The following is a 17879-nucleotide window of genomic DNA, read 5'->3' as shown; positions in this document are numbered from 1 at the left end:
ACACTCATCTACACGTATCTTTCTCAAAAAAGGCAGTAACATCAAGTGGCAAGGTTCTACTTGTGCTACTTACCTTTCCTGGAAGGTTCTATGTTTTACTCGCTGCAAAAAGATTAAGAAAAACAACATTTTACTAGTGGGTGTATCCAACCAGAGAGACCAGAAACCTGTTAGCTCTTTTTTTTTTTTTAATATACTTTTCTATTTTCCTTCTAAGGATTCTAAGATATGCCCCCTCTTCCTCCTGAGCAATACTTTGCCCTTAAATAAGCAGATGGGGAGGGACTTGGAAGTCTCTTCCAGTTTCTAAACAAGTGTCAGTAATCCTTACCCGTTGGATTATTTCCAGATGCTCTTGGGAATTACTGAAGTTTTTGCCAATGTCGAATATGCAAAAGGTTTCCCTCTGGCAGGCAGTAACCCAGTTCTGATATTCAGAAGTATCAGGAATCCGATCCAGAAAAATACGAAAGGCTTCCCACACAGCTTCCTGGCAGACTGAGTAAGAAGAAAGGGACTGGGGATGGATGTTGTCTACCAAAAAGTAAACTTGAAAGCCTTTTAAAAGTGATTTGGTACTTACACATTCATCATTTGAAACGAAGGAACACACTTTGAAATGTTGGTTAAAATGTAATGCTTTTAGAGAGAGGAATTTTCAAACTTATTAGAAAAACCATTTTAACAGAAACTTGCAATTTAAAAGCTGTTGCCCATAGTGCTTTACTTTGCAAAGCTCATTACTGGGAGATGGGTCATTTATTTTCAGTACTTGGTACCTTCTTTGACTTAGAGTGAGTTCATTATCTGCATTATCAGTGTCTCTGAAATTAGTGCAGCCAGTTTCTCTAGGTATACTCTAAACTTGCTGTAGGGATGTACTCACCCAGCTGTGTTAAGGCCCCTCAATAATACCTCAGGAGCAACTTGCTCTCCCGGTAGAGCAGCTGCATGTGGAGCAGATGTGGTCAGACTATTAAAAAGGAACAGGCTGTCTTTTGAGGAGATTTATTCATTATGAGCTAGCAGTTAAAGCTGCTTTTCTATCCTCTTTTCCTCGCAACTCTCTGGTACCTGTTTTTCTGAGTGGCAGCTGCTGAAGAAAGATATACTGTCTGATAATAAGTAATCCAAAGAAACGTGACACCTGACCAGTTGAGGAGGTGTTGTGGATGATTCCATGCTTTCACCCAGTTTGCCCCACATCAGGGACTTTCCTCGCTGTGACTTATGCTATAGTGTGTTATTTCAGAGTTGGTGTAGGGTCACAGTAGGCTCAGGTTATCCACTAGAAACTGTCTGAGCTCCTATATCTGAGCTCTTTTGTGTCTTGTGCTCATTCCTGGAGGCATATTTGTGTGTGTTAAAAAAAATAATTGTGTAATTTTTCTTAGAAAGCAGAAACATTCTCTAGAGGACTGAAATGATCCACAGTGCTATTGCTATTGCAGTTCTAAATGTATCATGGGACTTGGAGGGGTAGAAGTGATGTCCTAGACTTTAGGCAGAGAAAACAAGAGACCTGAAAGTATATGCACAAAAAAAAATGAAGGTAAGATTGTGCCCCAGATAGGCACAGGCTGTAAGGCTCCAGCATGGATACCAGGTTACCTTTCCATGAAGGCCTGTGCTGTGGTTACAGATTCAAGGATTGTGATATTTCCTCGCAGGAAATATTTTTTGAGGTTTTAATGAAGGATACTGTAATGGAAAATGTGCAACTATTCAAGGGAGCAGAAACTGCTTTTTCTGACTGAGTGTACAAATTATTCAGCTGCAGTCATCTTTTTGATTGCTTGCTTTTTGGGGAAGTACTCAGGTTTCAGTTGAAGAACTGGATGATGCCTGTTCAGAGAATTTTGTGAGTGTAGGACACTGCTAAGGAAAAGGAGATGTAAGTTTAAACCTGCTTGCACTACAAGACTTACAGAGTCCAGCTGATGTGCTGCTCTCCAAAATATTGGTAGTATTGTCATATTCAGTTTTTTAAAAGAAAGGATCATACTTACGGTTCTTTGAGTTCAACTAATGATACCAGCCTATTTCAGGACTGCTTGTTTTCAACCCCATCTGGGATGTAACCAGTGAGTTTCAGGGGCTTTCAGGATTAATTTGAATTTAAGAAATGTTTCTTGGATCAGCCTCTTTAACACATTTCAGATTTCTGTCTAGTGCCCATTGGATACTACAATGGAGACCAAATACTTTTGTATCTATAGGAATAGCTACTGACATTGGTGTAATTTTCCCATGTTGCCTGTAGCAAGTGGCTGCTGGAGTAAAAGTTTTGCAGCTCTACATCCAGGTTTCATTTCAGAGGGAGCTACCTGAAAGAGAGCCGAGGAGCAGCCAAGTTACATCGATGTATGTGAATGTTTGGAGACCAATATAGAGGAAAAACAGATAAGCAGAGGTGATTTAGAGGGCAGATGTTGCCTTGGATACTTGCATTCCAGAAATGCTGACTAGGTTTTAGAATTAGCTTTGGACTGTCTAGCTGCAGTGCAAAAATATGCGTTTTTCTAATACAAATTTTAACAGTCACTGAGTGAAAGACTGGGAGGGATAGAGGGAGGAAGAGAGAAAATACAAAACCCAGGAGCCTATTTGCACTGTGCTCTCTAGGGACCTAGAACTGGAGTGGTAACTCTGTAGGCTCTCTATGGGCAGGGGAAGTAAAGAAGGGCTGAGGAGAGACCAAATTAGATGAGAAAGGGCAGAGGAAATATTTGAGACATTTTGAAAATAAGACTAAGTTCTTTTCATGTCCTGTTGACAATTTATCTCAGTGTTTGTTTTATACTATCACTGCTACAGCCTTACTGTAACTACAGGTACACCAACATATTTGTGCACTGAACAATTAATACTTTCATTATTTGTCTTAAACTGGTGGGATTAATTCTGAGTTGAAATGATGGTACCTGCTGCACTTATGAGAAAGGTGGTACATCTTTATACAGTAATGCAAGCATAATTTGGTCTTCACATTCTTCAGCTGTGCTAGAACACTATGCAATTACTCCAAGTTCATTAGTCCTTTGAGTGCATTTTTTTTATTTTCTTCTGGTAACTGTCTGTCTTGAACCCTTCTGATGCACATGTAACATTATTTATGTAATGCTTATCTATGTAAAAATAAACCATACAGCAAATAGCACATGCACTGCCTAAAGGTGAAGAACAAGATTCTGGAAAATTACTGTGTTTCCTCAGTTAAAAGAAACATTTTGCAGGAAGAAGTACATGCTACAATAATCATCTTACCTCTTAATCTATAGTAAGCTTGGTGACTGGCTAAAATCTGCTTCATGGATTCTTGTGGACAAACTTTCACACCAGTGGAGAAGAAGGATGACCTCTTTGTTCGGTGTTTTGCCATGTCAAATATCCGCCTTATGGTTGATACTCTCGACCTCTTTGTTGTTCTTTCTGTTTTGTCTGACCCTGAGGCGTCTGCAAGATGTTTGGCTTCAGCATGGTTTATTTTATTAGGGATTTCTGGAAAAAATGAAAATATATCATGTACATAAGCATCGTTTGCATAGGTAGTAGGTATCCAAGGCAAGTTCATGTCTGGAGAATGGGAATGAACTTGAGAGTCCTTTTTGTCACAATATAGTGGCGTCAGTGCCCTGACCAAATTAGTGTGCTGAGGTGAAGCATCCTGTGATCACATGGGGGAACTGGGGCTCAAGAGACCTGGCAACTAATTTCCTTATATCTCAACATGTGACCCCAGGACACATAGGGTAAAAGTGTCAGAAGCCCTAAATCCTGTTTTCAAAAGCGACTTTAGATTAGATCCACAAAGGACACTTAAGTGCTTGAACTTTACACTACAGCATCTCATTTGTGAGCATATTGACCTGTGGAGAACTTTACAGTGCAGTGATAAGTAATGGTCTGGAGCTTGGGGAAAGTAAAGAATATCTCTATCAGTCTACAGTGCAAATAGGTGTCTGCACTACCAGACAAGTTAAATGAGAAATTGTTGTACCTTAAATCTCCAGCCTTTAAGATATTTTTTCCGTTCCTTTAGGCTTCAAGGCATATCCCCCTTCATGTCAGGTTCATAGTCTTGAACCTATCCCAAGAACTAGACCCTGAAACTTTCAAAAGTTGAACAGGCGTTTTATTGACTGTGGGGAAAGAAGGACGTGTTTCCACTCTCCCTCTTTTACTCCACAGTGCACTTCTCCATCCTTCCCTCACATAAACTGAAGTATTAGCTAGAACAGACTACAATTGTTTCTTTACAACTGGTTGATAGGCGTTGTGAAAGCTCTGGCATTGTATTTCAATAGATCTTCAACAATTCCTGGCAAAGTGGAACAACTCCAGTTGAAAAAAGCAAAATCAGTGAGTGGAAATTGAAGATCTAGGATTAAATTTTATCTATGGAGCTATTCAGCTATGAAAAATGGAAATACCTATAGGGTGTCCCACTGGCCTCAAGCACAGGAACCCCCATCACAAAAGACATGCAAAAGTTCATGACTAATTTAGTTCCACGTCCTATTCAGTATTACATGACATAGCAGCTAAATTTAATGCAAAATATTGATGGTTAAAAATAGCATATATATTACACATTTAAATGAGCTGAAATACAGCATTTTGCAGGATCATGTGACAAGAGCACTAAGTATCTTTTAGACTGTCTTCCAAAATTTTGTATACATATTAATAAACATGTTAAAATTAATCTGGAAATACCTTTTTTGGTTGCCTTTTCATAAATTTGATACAGCGATTACAGATAAAAATTAAAGAGAAATGTAAACAGAATAAAAGACATTTTCAAAGAACTGGGAAACTTTAAGCAAGGTATATTTGTTCCAGAATCCTGATGAATCAAATGAAAAAAATACTTTGAACAACGGTTCAAAAGCTTGTAACAGAAGAATAAAAGGAAATAATCATGTTAAAAAGGAATAAATTCAGTAAGAACAGCACTATCAAAGAAGGTATAAGATTGGGAGTTTGCTGGAGAAAGAAGAAATGTCATGCTGCATATAACACTAATTAGCATGTTCTTAAGGAAACCAAGAGAAAACAAGGAAGGTTAAAACCGCGTTATCTTGACAATTTGGAACCGCGTTAATTAAATGCTAAAAGTAGGCAGATAAATGATAAAGAAAAATATTTGAAAAGCATACTGTTACAGAAAGAACAGTACTTAAAATAAAGCATAGGGAAAGTTCCACCATGTATATCAGTATATATGTATATGTGAATGTGTATCTATTTGTCTCAGTTCTTACTTAACTTCAAAATGAACATCCAATGTTTACAGTGTAGAAATAGTAGTGACATCTGTATTTTGAGAAAGGTGCTACTCTGATACAGTAAAAAGTCTACTGGTTGATTATGATGAATATTGTCTGAAAGAAAGGAAGTTATAAAATAAGGGCAACAGATTAACATTATGCTGTGTTATGCATGCCAGAGGCAGCAACCTGTAGACCTAAAACTGTCTCATTGTAGCAAGGTAATTTAAAATAATGATTCAGTCATATAGTTTTTGACATTAAAAGAAATGGAAGTACCTTTTCTACATTAATGTTCTGATCATGAACCCATAAACTGCATAAAAGCTGTGAAAACTCATCGCTAAGTTCATCAGAAACCACAAGTGGCCAAACACTCCATCAGGTGAGTCAATGAGTTATTTGAATGGTATATGGGATGAGAGAATGCCATTGATGTGCCAAGGCAGACCCCTGAAATGCCCTAGAAGAAAAAAACCAAAAATCTACAGGAAGGTAGCCAGCTGTAAGTTCTTTCACAAGGTATACCTTTTACAATGTGTATTAACTGCAATAGAGCAGCTGCCCAGGCAGCCTGACCAACTGGGGCAGAGGATTTTGTCACTAAGCTCTTTGATAGCTTTTGTATGAAGCAGAGACCTTTCTTGAAGGATTTACTTCTTCTCCAGGATTTACCTCTAAGTCATTAACTTGAATTAAGAACTGTACAGTTCTTAAGACTAACAAAGGAGATTCTTCTCAAATGATTGTTGTAATGATTTCAAACTCTCTAGGTTAGAGGCCCTTTTTGGGTTTTTCAGTCTGAGAAAATGACCATACTTTTTCTGCTTCAGTTAGAGCTGTTCTGCCAGCCTATTTTGGGTGGATTTAAATTCTTTCTCTTTTCACTTTTTTTTTGAGGGATCTGTTTCTAAAGTATCTCTACTATAATGGGTTTAATTTAAATTTTACCTTCTTGTTAGTAAATTTCCAGTGCTAGAATAACTCTTATTATCATAATTCTTTGAAATCACTTTTTTACTAAACTTAAGCAAAATTTCAATTGGAGCAAATATCAGCCCTTCTCTCCATATGATTGTCCAAAATTAATTTCCTAATATTTACTGATTGTGAATGGGAGAAAACCTGCCTTCTGCTAAAAACATTTGCTCATAATTTTTCAGATCTGTGTTTTCCCCTGGTCTCTGGAAATTCTGAGCTGAGAAATTTTTGCCTACGACTCCCAGGTGGTTCAGCCACATACTTTACATATCTCTCCATCTACAACTTTCTAGAGGCTTTGTTTTCATCATCTTGGATTGGAAAAAAAATAATCAAAAAAGACACATGCTATTATGAAATTGAATCCGTACATATTAGGTGATCTCTTTCCTTTTTACCATGCAACATGCTAATCGAGTAAACTGGAGAGGTGCAATTTTACAGGGTACATCATTTGATCATGTGAAAAATCCCAATAATACTAAGTTGGTATGCTTTTCTTAAAATAAGTGATCTTTCTAAATTTTTTTTCCTCATTCTTTTTTCTGAAATAAACATATGTAATTAAAATATTCAGAGTTTACCTTAAATACACCCTGTCCAATTTGACTTTTTCTTGTTTAACTCTGTTGTTTAACTCAGTTTTACCTTTAAAAGTTAAGATTTTGAGTTTCCTTTGATAGTTTTAGGGCAGAAAGGCAGATAACTGTAGAAGTCTCCTAAGAAGTCTGCTAGTTTAGTGTGCTTCAGCTTATTCTCCGAGATGTTTTAAACAAACCTGTAATTCTCCTCCTTTATTCTCACATGAAAGAATCTACACCATTGTCCTCATTTTGCAGGTGACATACTTGAGGAAAAATATTGAGGTAGTTTTATCTACATAGTTTCTGTCAGCTTTTATTAAAATCTGGAGTTTCTGACCTCTAGTTCCGAACTTAGACAAATATAACAAAATTTTTTCAAAATACCATAAAGCACTTTTCAAAACATGATGCAGCAGTCTAATTCATATGGGATCTAATCAAATTGATTTGATATCTGTACTGATCTCTCAAGTGCATAGTACTGTTCTTCAGGTTTTGTTTTCAGGCAGATAAATAGTATTCATTTCACAAAAAGAAAATCTGAAATCCTTGGAATTAGGCCAGGCCTCTCCTCTGTGTCTCTTGAGACCTGTGTTATCAAATTTATACCCTACCTAAAATAAAAAGGCAGGAAGAATTTTTTTAAAGGTGAAAATTCTTATGTGTTTTTAATAATCTGCATAATGAAAAAGAAAAAGCATAGTTATTGAACTGGATTCTAGCGAAAGAGTTTAAAGCCATTTGGATAACTGGTCAGCATTGGGGCTTTTTGTTGTTTGTTTGTTTGTTTTAAATTTGCTTTTATAAACACAGGAGCAAGAAGCTCATATTCATACCTTTTTGTATAACTGTAGTGGATGCTTCTCTATACAACTTTATTAATTTCTCTCTGTTAATAGTATCAGTTTTGGGAGTCCTTCAATTTTGGTGTTGGTAGTTTGGGTTTTTTTTCAACAATGTAGACAATCTCTGTGTAGGAACGTTTGTCTACAGCATTATTTTGGCAGTAAACTTCTAGTTTGCCCTGAGAAAATTTAGATGTTATCATATACAAAGAGAAGAATTTAAGATATGGTAACTAAAGGTTTGGCAGCAAAATTCAGGGTGACAAAAGTCTGAGTAACCAACCCATCATTAAATCATTGCAAGGTTTGAAATGTGTGAAGAAGCAGATGAGTCTGAAAAATAACTGGGCCAGCTGTCCCATGTTGATCTCTGAGCCAGTAACCAAAGCACGGCTGACTAGTCATGGAAAGCTGATCTTGAGATTTCTTAAAGCCTGATGAATGTAAACACCAGGTGAAACATAGAAAGTACAAAGAAAGGTAATATCCTGGACTCTTACTACTTACAGTATTCTCCTCCTGTCATGGCGATAGTGAATATCCCACATTCTAGTGGCACTTGCCAGTGGCAGACAGGGTGCCCTGGCATGCTCTCTCCTTATATTAAAGTATGATGTGGCCTTATCATCAAATGCAACTGAGATCCTGCATGTGACTATTACTAGGAGCAGCACCTATCTTCTCTCAGAGAAGCATGCAACAATGTCTATCTTCCTATACAGATGTGAAAGTGGAGGCCCTTTCTCTGTACTCTTGTTCAGGCCTCCTTTGCCAGGGCTTTTTCAGACACTGTAACTGTGTTTGCATTGCATGTCCAAGCTTGTTTTTACAACCATAAAGGCCCACAGTTTTAAAAACTTCAGAGTATGGCATTCCATATTAGAAAAATTAATGCTAATGTTTAATCTGCTCAGGTCTGTCTCTGAGAACTCAGTGCCCTTAAACACAAGATTATATGGCTTGCTTGTAGTTATTTTTCGGTTCAATATATTATTTAACTGTTTTTACTGCACACAGTGAAAGAACATTGAAAGGAACTAAGGGGACTCAGCCAAAATGATTGTTGCATCCTGGTGGGTCTCATCTGGTCTCTAACTGAGGCAGAGGGGGGAACTCAGTTTGTACCTCATTTCTCCAGATTTAGTGCACTTAGCCAGTGAAGTGCTGGGTAACAGGGCAGTATCCGCTACTGTGCGGAAGTTTTGATGAAAGATAAGCAGCTGACTTTGATGCTTAATCTCAAAAGAGGAATTGTGATCAGAAGAGAATGCCTCTGTTTATAGAAGAGGGGAAGAGGGTGAAGGCATTTATATTAAAAGTGAATAATTTTAATTTCTCAGGATAAATATTGACAAAGATGAGTTTGGTAATTCCTGAGTTTGTGAATTCCATTCTTAAATATGACTAATTAGTAACATTGCCTGTGGAGTGAGGCCTGGGTATCTCATTGTGGCAAAGTGCTCTGGCAAAGTCCAGGCCTTTGGTGTAAGGTTAAGCTGTGGTAAACTGGCCAACATCCACAAACAAACTCCCAGTTCAAGTACCACCAAGCTGGTGCCTATTCACCGAGCAATACAGAATCCTTCTGCTCCTGTAGTATCTTGTGATGTACAATTCAGCATCACCTGACTCATCAGGGAAGTGCTAGACCCTGCTTGTGCAGTGGAGACAATACTGGTCTGAACCCTGTACCTCTTGCTTGGATTCACCGTGACAAAACATCACCTTGCCCATATTCCCAAGCTGCACTCAAGCTCTCTATGACACAGGAGAGGAAATCCTGGCTTCTGCTTAAAAAGTAAATTCTATAATTTTCAACCTGTTAAAGACTATGTTAATTTTTTAAAATAGAACTGAACGAAGGGATCTTCCTTCTTGAGAATCCAGGAAAATGGTGGGTTTTCATAAATCCTGCTTCTTGGCAGGAATGCATGAGGATGTTTCTTTAAATGTTTATGGAAAATGAGGAATGTAGTTACTGTTAGCAGTGCTCAAATAAGGTAAGGCTCCCATGAATCCTTATGTGATATTCCTTTGTTATCCTTTGTTAAAAATACTAAGTGTTTGGTTATAATGAAACAATCTACATTTCAGAACACATAGGAAAATAAATCTGAAGAAGAATATGATGAGTTATTTTGAAACCCATTACATTAGTAAATGGATGAATTTTAATAAAAACTCCAAACTTTTTTGTTTTAATGGTTTTATATTCAAAGCTAGGAGATGGCATTAGGTAATTGTTCTTTTTCAGAACCCTTTAAAATAACCTGGATTTATATTTTTGTACCAAAGGTCGCTGCTGTCATCAGCCAATGTTCTTTTGGATTTCAGTAAGTGAGAAGAATTTAATTTTGGCAAGTAGGTAACACAGGGAAACTAAAACAGATATCATAATCCCTCAACTGTTCCCCTCCTCCCAGATACACAAAACCATGTGGTTTTCTACGCCAAGTGGAGAAATGCAATTGTTAACTAACTTCAGATAGAAAGCTAAGAAGATAATTTGAAGCAAGTTTTATGAAATTTATTCATAGACCTTGAAGCAGGCAAACGTAGTCTTTTCTCCCTCTCTAAGCAGATAATTTGGTAATATCTTTGAATTATGCTAACTATATAATTAATGGCAAAATAATTATGGTGAATTATCTACTTATTATAGAGATGAGATTAGAATACTTAAAATGCCACTGATAAGTTTTTCCTGCTTTTGTGAATATAGTTGTCCTATACTAATAGTGAATCCACCTTCACATTACATGCTGCCTGTACCAACCACAAATATTGAACATCCTGAAAGCTTTATGAGTCAACATGTGATTTTGACACATTTTCTTCCAACTTGAAAAAATATCTTAAGAAATTCATGTTTTCCTAGATGTAATAACTCTCATTAAAGGTAGAAATTTATACATTCTCTTTCAGACAGAAAAGTACGAATTGTTATTTATCAACTCTGTGAACTTCTGCTACTGGAATTCATAGAAAATATCAAAGACCACCTATGGTTTCATTGCCAACCTCTGAATCCTATAACATTCTTCTTCAGGTCTGGAATCTGGACTAGAAACAGCATTAAGAATGACTTTTATAATGTTGACACATGAAACGTGTATCTATTTGTTTATGCCTGGCCATCTTAGTAGGATCTGACCTGAAAGGCTGTTAACTGATATGATTTACATCGAAGGATGCAAGAAGATGCTATAAATGTATAAGTAGTTCTTGGAGAGATGCATCCGATCTGCAGTGATGAAACACTCAGCTGAACTCCTCTGCTGTTATTTTTCTGAGTAGTCATTCTCAAGACGTACAGCTATCCTCTGAGAAAGCCAGCGACACAGTACAAGTTCCAGTTATACTTTGCCATCTGTGTCAAGATTTCAATAGTTTTGATGGTGTGAGTCAAAGAGTCTCAGTGCAGAATGAGTTTACTGAGATATCTGTATTATAATATGATGACAATTAGGATGGTTGGCATATGGCTGGCATTCTTCCAGGTGCAAAAAGCCCCAGTGCCGTGTCTTTGCTTCAGCTTGTGTATTTGGAACAGTTTGATTTTCCTCATGGTTTAGGGTCACTCATCCTGCAGTACAATCTGCAGTCTCTGGCTGATTGACTCCACCTTATTTTGACAGGGAGTGACTTGGACTTAACCTTTTTTAACTTAGTTATGCATCGAGCTGCGTAGACCGAGTTTGGTTCGGAGGACACCTAGTCCAATTCTCAATCTAAGCATGGCAACTTTTTTGTCTAGTTTTGATGGAGAAGAGGAAAGAGAAAAGAACTTGATTAGAACCATCTTCATTTTGTACTGTCACCATTAATCGCAAAATGAAAGATGAATGCATTGCTGTTTCCTACCTGAAACTGCTCGGGTTTCTATGATCTGTGTTGATTCATATGTATGAAAGGTATACCTAGAACATACCTGAAATACCAGTTTTAGTGGCTAACTGGCTTACTAAGATTATTAATCTACAATTGGGTAAAGTCTGAGAGAGGTATTGAAAGATTCAGAGTGGCCAACAAGAAGATAATTTTGGCTCTGCACCAAAGTAGAAGTTTAAAAGCCAGTAGAACCTCACCCCTGAAAAGATAAGCACGGTGGCCTTAGGACAATTAATGTAGCTATGAGTCTGGGTCCTACTAATTTGCAAAAGTCTGTGTGACTAGGCAGTTGCTGTGAGAATCAGCCTAGCAAACTCTGTTGCTGTCCTGCTTTATAACTGTGATGCTTCTTACAAGTCACGACTTCAGTTTCTGAGTTATACCTCAGGTCCTCATGCTTTTGTGAAATGAGGATGATAGTGCTACTCTGTCAGACTGGTAGTGTGCTTGCACAGAGTGATACATAGGTGTGCTACAAGTATGTAAGGGTGTATAAACACACCTACCCTGTGGCAGGTGTCAGGATACTCCCAGATGATTGTTAATCATATGTTTTCCACATAGGTTACTGTTCTGAGGTGTCTGTCCAGTAAATAGCAGCTGACAGTGACTAAATGCTGGTATACATGTATATAAAGGCAGAGAGAGAGATATTTTTTTTTAGAACATGTGTTATTCAATATCATACATTCCTAAGGGGAAGAAATTGAAACACAGCTGGGCTTACAAAGTACAAAATGCATGGAATGTGCAGGATAGTGCACCTAATTCCTGATAAAAATAGAAGAATTGTGTGATAGAAAATGAGCAGAAAACTAATTTTAATCCCAAGGGAACTAGGTTGGGCAGAGGTAAAAAAGCAGGAGGAAAACATATACAAAATATTTTAAAGCATCAAAATGTATGTAGTAGAATGCATACACAGTTTTCCTTCTGTGAAGAAGAACTGTCTTCCTCTGTAAAGAAGACACTGTTTGCTACATCTGATGGGTGTTGGCCATGTCAATTTGTGCCCTGCTGAAGCCATGGGGACTTCACAGTTATCTGACAAATAAAGAATAGAATAAATGATCTGCATTTCTAGCAGGTTAAGACGCCAGGTTATTTTATTGAGGCCTGTAAAATACTGTCGTGTAAAAGGAGAAATCCTATTAATAGTGATCATCTTGTCCACAGGTGTTTTTAGAGAAAAAAATCCCACATACCTAGCTGTTCATTCACATATAGTTCCCTGATCTCTGTGTCACGGGTGTGACTATTTCTGGAATTAATCTTTAAGATTCAGTGACAAGGTTCTAGTATTTGTATTCAAGTTTGGCTTTTAGCCAGAAAATAGGTAACGTTAAAACCCATATAGAATGCAGTCCTACATTTGCTTGGAAAAAAAAAAAAAAAAAAAAGGTTTACTTTTAATTTGTTTATAAGCACAACCAAGAAACCTAACTTTAACTTGATAATTCTTATTTTATGGATGAAGGTAGAAGATAATGTTAGGGCAAAAGGCAGATGTCCTTTCTTTTTTTGAAGCTTTATGTTCTTTGAATTACCTTTTCTGTTGGCTTAACAAGTTTGCTTAACCCTTTTTTTATTGGGCAATTATAGTAATGAAAATCTGCAACATTTATTGCTGAGCTGGACCAGTCTAGCGGGAAGGGGTGAGTCAGAATGAATTAAAATGATTTCATAGAGCAAACACAAAGCCTTTGTGTCCTAAGGAATGGCTGAATAAATAGCAAATAGTTGCTTGCTGAATAAAAGATAACACAAAGCAGCCTTGAACGCGCACTGGCTCCTTTACATTCTCAGTATCAAATGCCAGGATGTATCCAGCCTCAAGGCATAGTTTTGAGTGTTCAAAGCTTCTCTGGATTTTGGTATTTAGTCTGGGTGTTCAGTGGTTTACTATTCAGATTTTTTGCACAGATTTTGTGGTGTCACAAAGATTTTATTCCCCTCACTTTCCCTTCCCGTTGCTAGAGACAGTTTGTGTCAGGACAGCGGGAAAATTACGGTCAAAGTTAACCACTGTGTCTTTACAATGTTTATTTTGCTTCCTACAGTTTTCTATTTGTTTACTGGGGAACTGGAGGTGCTCCTGGACAGCCTCCAAATGTCTGGAAGAAGCACTCTTTTGGTCCTTAAATAGGGAGAGGGAGGAAGAACCAAAAGACATTACTAAGCAAGCCCTGCTTTTAAAAAATTAACCCACTTTTTATTAAATATAAATGTGAGTAAATGCAGAATTTGAATTTAAGATAGGTTCGTTTGGTTTTTGGTTGGGTTTTTTTTTGGTTTTTTTTTATAATGAGAAAAAATATCAACTGATTAACTCTATAAATATTTAGAAATTGTCTGTATGTTTTTTTCATTTAAAATGGGGATATTTTATAACTTAGTCTCACTTCCTAGTCTGTTACAGTTTACATGTCTGCAAACTTGAATAGCCATAAAAGCCTCAAAACATCTGTGTTAGGTTCACTACTGAGTGATTCATACAAGTGTTCAGACTATTGGGAGAGCTTGTGTACTTTTGAAAAACACTTTGTCTGTGACCCTAAAGCTAAGTCATAAAATAACAGTTCTGGAAACATCTCTGCTCTGAAAAAGAAGTTTCTTACCACAACCATTAAGTTTTTTGAGATCTGTGTGCATATATTTGAAATAACATAGTTAAAAAATATTATGCATGGCATGACTTCTTGTCAATAAAAAGGAATTATTATACATTTATGAATACTGCATATACTTTATAAAGGGGAGAAATTTTTCTAATTATTCACATGAATGTATAGAAATATTTTTTTCCCCTGAAAGCCATCAAAAATGTGAAAAATTGAACATGGCTAAATAAGTAAGATGTTAAGTAAAGTTTATGAGTAGTCATGGTTTCCTGAATGTTGATGAACATTTTATGTAGCAAGTCTTCTACTGCATCTCTTAGGAATTTTGTATTCCTCTCTGTCAAGATAGCCTCCTGACATTTTGCTGGTGTTTTACACAAAATGTGTTGTAAGGCACAGTCACAGTTTGCAATGAGGTGAAACAATATGACCCCGCTTTTAACGTTATTGCTTTCTCAGGTCATAATTATAAATATGGACAGCAATGCATGAATTGCCTGGAATTCATTCCATCTCTTTCCATCACAGAATATGCAAATTAAACACAAAACCGGTGCATTTTCATAGAACTTTTCTTCTTGTTGGACAGGAAATATCACTCATTCTCTCATTGTTCGCCACATTTCTAAAATGTTATTAGTGATTAAATGACACTATTTATGTGGTATTAAAAAGTAAAATCAAAGAGCAGCACAGTATGAATCTAGTGTGAACTTCTACCGTACATTTTTCCAGGGATTTTTTTTCAATACTTTAATTGTCCGCTAGAGAAGATTTACATCGTTTAAGTGAGATATAAGAACTGTTCTGTATTTCTTAAAGAAAATCTGTGCACAGAAAAGCAAGACAAAAAGTGTAAATAAAACTTTCCAAATATTATTGACAGCAGACTATATTTCACACTGTCTCTTTAACAAATATTTAGAGAATATTGAGGATGCTTCTCTTTTATCATTTTACATTCTTTGCATTTAATTAACAGCCTGTGATTAACATAAAAATAGAAAGCATCGACTTCGGGACACATAAAGCAGTTGTTATGTTGGCTTTTAATTCAATTATGTAAATATCAAAGCATAGATGGAAACATTATGAAGGAACCTCCTCTAAAATTAAACACATTCACCAAAGCTCTAAATGCACCGAATATGGAAATAATCAGGGAAAATCACATACCATCATTTCTTTTTTGTTGTTGAAGAAGCTTTAAAATTGCTGTGACCTTTTAAATATTTTTAAAATGAGACATAGTTAGCTAATGAATTAAGTACAGAGGAGTTGTCTGTGTTTGTTTCCTTGCAAATCATTTTGCAATTATTATTTCAGTAATCCTTACTAGTATTGCTGGGTTTTGTATATTTGTCAGAATGGTGTACTCCTCCAGAATTTTTCTATCTAAAAGTTTTTTGAAGTTTTTTTTCTGAAAATAGCGAGTAAAAGCAAAGATCAACTTTACTATTCTCTCTTCATTTCAGGGATGAAAGACCATCTTTTACAACGTCAGCACTTAGATGTTCTTTCAACTATTTTTCACCTTCATCATGGTTGTTTTTGAAAATATATTTTGTAAAAACAGAACATATGCAGGTAAAATGAATCTAGATGGCATCTCTTACTGAGATTGTAAAGCCTGGGAAACATACATGAGAACTGAGGCCAACATTTCCTTTTTCAGCTTTATAGCAGTGTCAATAACTGTACTGTCTCTAGCTGAATTGTCAAAACACCACACTCCAAACACAAAATTCTGTAGTATGAAAACTTCTGATCTTGAAATTATTTTCTCAACATATGCAATGTAAAATTAATCTAAACCTTTAATACATGAACTTACCTCTGCTTCCCTGAACTTGGAGAGCAAGGCAAATGATCAAAAATATTAATCCAGTTTTCAAATGCATGCTGTCTATTGATCATTCACAGTTTTCAAGACCAGTCATGCAGGAAATAAGAATGTTTCAGTCAAGTAGAAGAATTCTGTTTTCCTAAGGAACTCAAATCCCCAAACGTCTTTTGTCTTATTATTTTTCAGGTGTCCCCAGCTTTGGACTGCATTGAATTGCAACTAGGAAGAGTGCAACAGGTGCCAGAATGCAAAAGCTGGGCAGACCCCTTCAACACACTCACTTCTAGCCTGGGGGACTGGAGTGGTAAGACAAGAGTGACGAAGTTTTAAAAAAAAGCAGTGTCTGTTTCTGGAATAATCTGTTTATCTGCTGCTCAGACATAATCCCTCTTACGGTCCAGCTGGAAGAGCTTTCTTCATCTTATTAACCTTCTGCAGTGGCATCTGTCAACCCCAGAAGACTTCAGCAACACCATGATAAACAACGGAAGTCTCTTCTAGTTCCCATTGCCTTCAAATATTGATCCTTTGGGTGCTCTGGAAGTATCCCCTGTGAGCAGAGGTGAAAGCCTGGGGAGCACTAATTCTGCTGTTTCCAAACCAGTGATCACAAAACCTAGGGCACTTCCTTTGAAGAAGATAGCTTTTTCTGAAAGAACCTACTATGCTGTGCTCTTCCACTGCCTATGTCTCCGAATCCTCTCTCCCTTCTCGTACCAAAAGGTTGCTGTTGCAATATTCCTGTAGGAGCAGTGATGATGATGTTCTGTGACAGTGGTGAAGTGATGACTCAGCAGTAAATTGCAGCAGTCTTCAGGGCTGGCACAATCTGATGCCAAACTGTGAGTGGGGAAGGGAAAGTGCTGCATGGTGGGAGAAAAACAGAAAGGGCTGGGAAATGCTCTTTCAAACACAGCTCCAACCAGGCCAAGAACTGGCAGTGAGTGAATACACTCTTCAGACAGCTCTCCTTCAGCTTCCCAGATAACTATTCTGGTTACATATTTGACATGTGTAAGTGGTCCATACTTAACCTTTTATTTTTCAAGACCTTTTTCATTGTTGCATTAGACCTAAAAATGCTACCAGATTGTCATTTCTAATGGTCTGTCCCCCTTGGAGATTTTTGTGCAACTGTGCTTTAACATAAGGGGTATCTAGACTGGCAGCAAGAATCTGTAAGAACAAGTTACTCTAAGAACAACCTTCATTTGAACCCAAACAGTATTCTATTTTTACCTAGGATTTAAACAATGATAACCTCCCTCCCTTCCCAAGATTGCCTGATTTTAACTACTCAGACCAGCTAGTACAGAGAGTGGGCTGGGATCAAACAAGATCTTTTTTTTTTTTTTTTTTTTTTCACATTTTTTTCCTGATTTTTCCTGTGCTCATTTTAATGTTTTATGTATAACCTTTCATGCATAGTTTTTTTTGTTCTAAGAAAGCAAATAAAGAATACTTTGCCAGCAGCACAATGTAAAGCATCAGTGAAGATAATCAGGATTTCTACTGAAGAAAAATTTCATATTATATAAGGATCATTCTTTACCTATACCAATATTTGTCGTTACATATTTTCCATATGATAATCATATTGTATATAGTGTAATCATAGAAATATTACTTGTATGAACCAGGTGAGCTTTAGTGAGAATTTATAAGCATGTTATAGCTTATAAATTATAGCTTATAAATAGCTTAAATGATGGAGCTTCCTCTATATGTTAACTTCTTTTTAGGTACTTCAACTTTCAAACTGAAACAATAGGAATTGTAGAGAATTTTTCTCAGGGTAGTGGAATTTGCTGTTTCTGATGATGTCTGAAAATGCAGAA

At 36.7% G+C, this 17879-nt stretch overlaps 1 protein-coding gene across 1 annotated transcript in view; it reads right to left on the bottom strand.

Moving 5' to 3' along the window:
- LOC114069090 (interphotoreceptor matrix proteoglycan 1-like) overlaps positions 1–16896 on the bottom strand; it is a gene marked incomplete at its 3' end in the record, with an annotated part of 30168 nt that extends 13272 nt beyond the window's left edge. Inside the window, exons 1-4 of the mRNA XM_027905646.1 lie at positions 16030–16896; positions 3268–3501; positions 332–498; positions 74–102 (exon numbers count right to left, since the gene is read on the bottom strand). Of these exons, the coding sequence (XP_027761447.1) occupies positions 74–102; positions 332–498; positions 3268–3501; positions 16030–16096 (497 nt within the window). The remainder of the gene's footprint in view (positions 1–73; positions 103–331; positions 499–3267; positions 3502–16029) is intronic.
- Positions 16897–17879: the final 983 nt, after the last annotated feature.

The sequence above is a fragment of the Empidonax traillii genome, unplaced genomic scaffold (genome assembly GCF_003031625.1).
Source record: "Empidonax traillii isolate 1590-97213 ecotype Southwest subspecies unplaced genomic scaffold, ASM303162v1 scaffold1186:size159678, whole genome shotgun sequence".
Lineage (NCBI taxonomy): Eukaryota > Metazoa > Chordata > Aves > Passeriformes > Tyrannidae > Empidonax > Empidonax traillii.
Note: the sequence above shows the minus strand (reverse complement) of the source record. Positions and strands in the feature narration are given on the sequence as shown.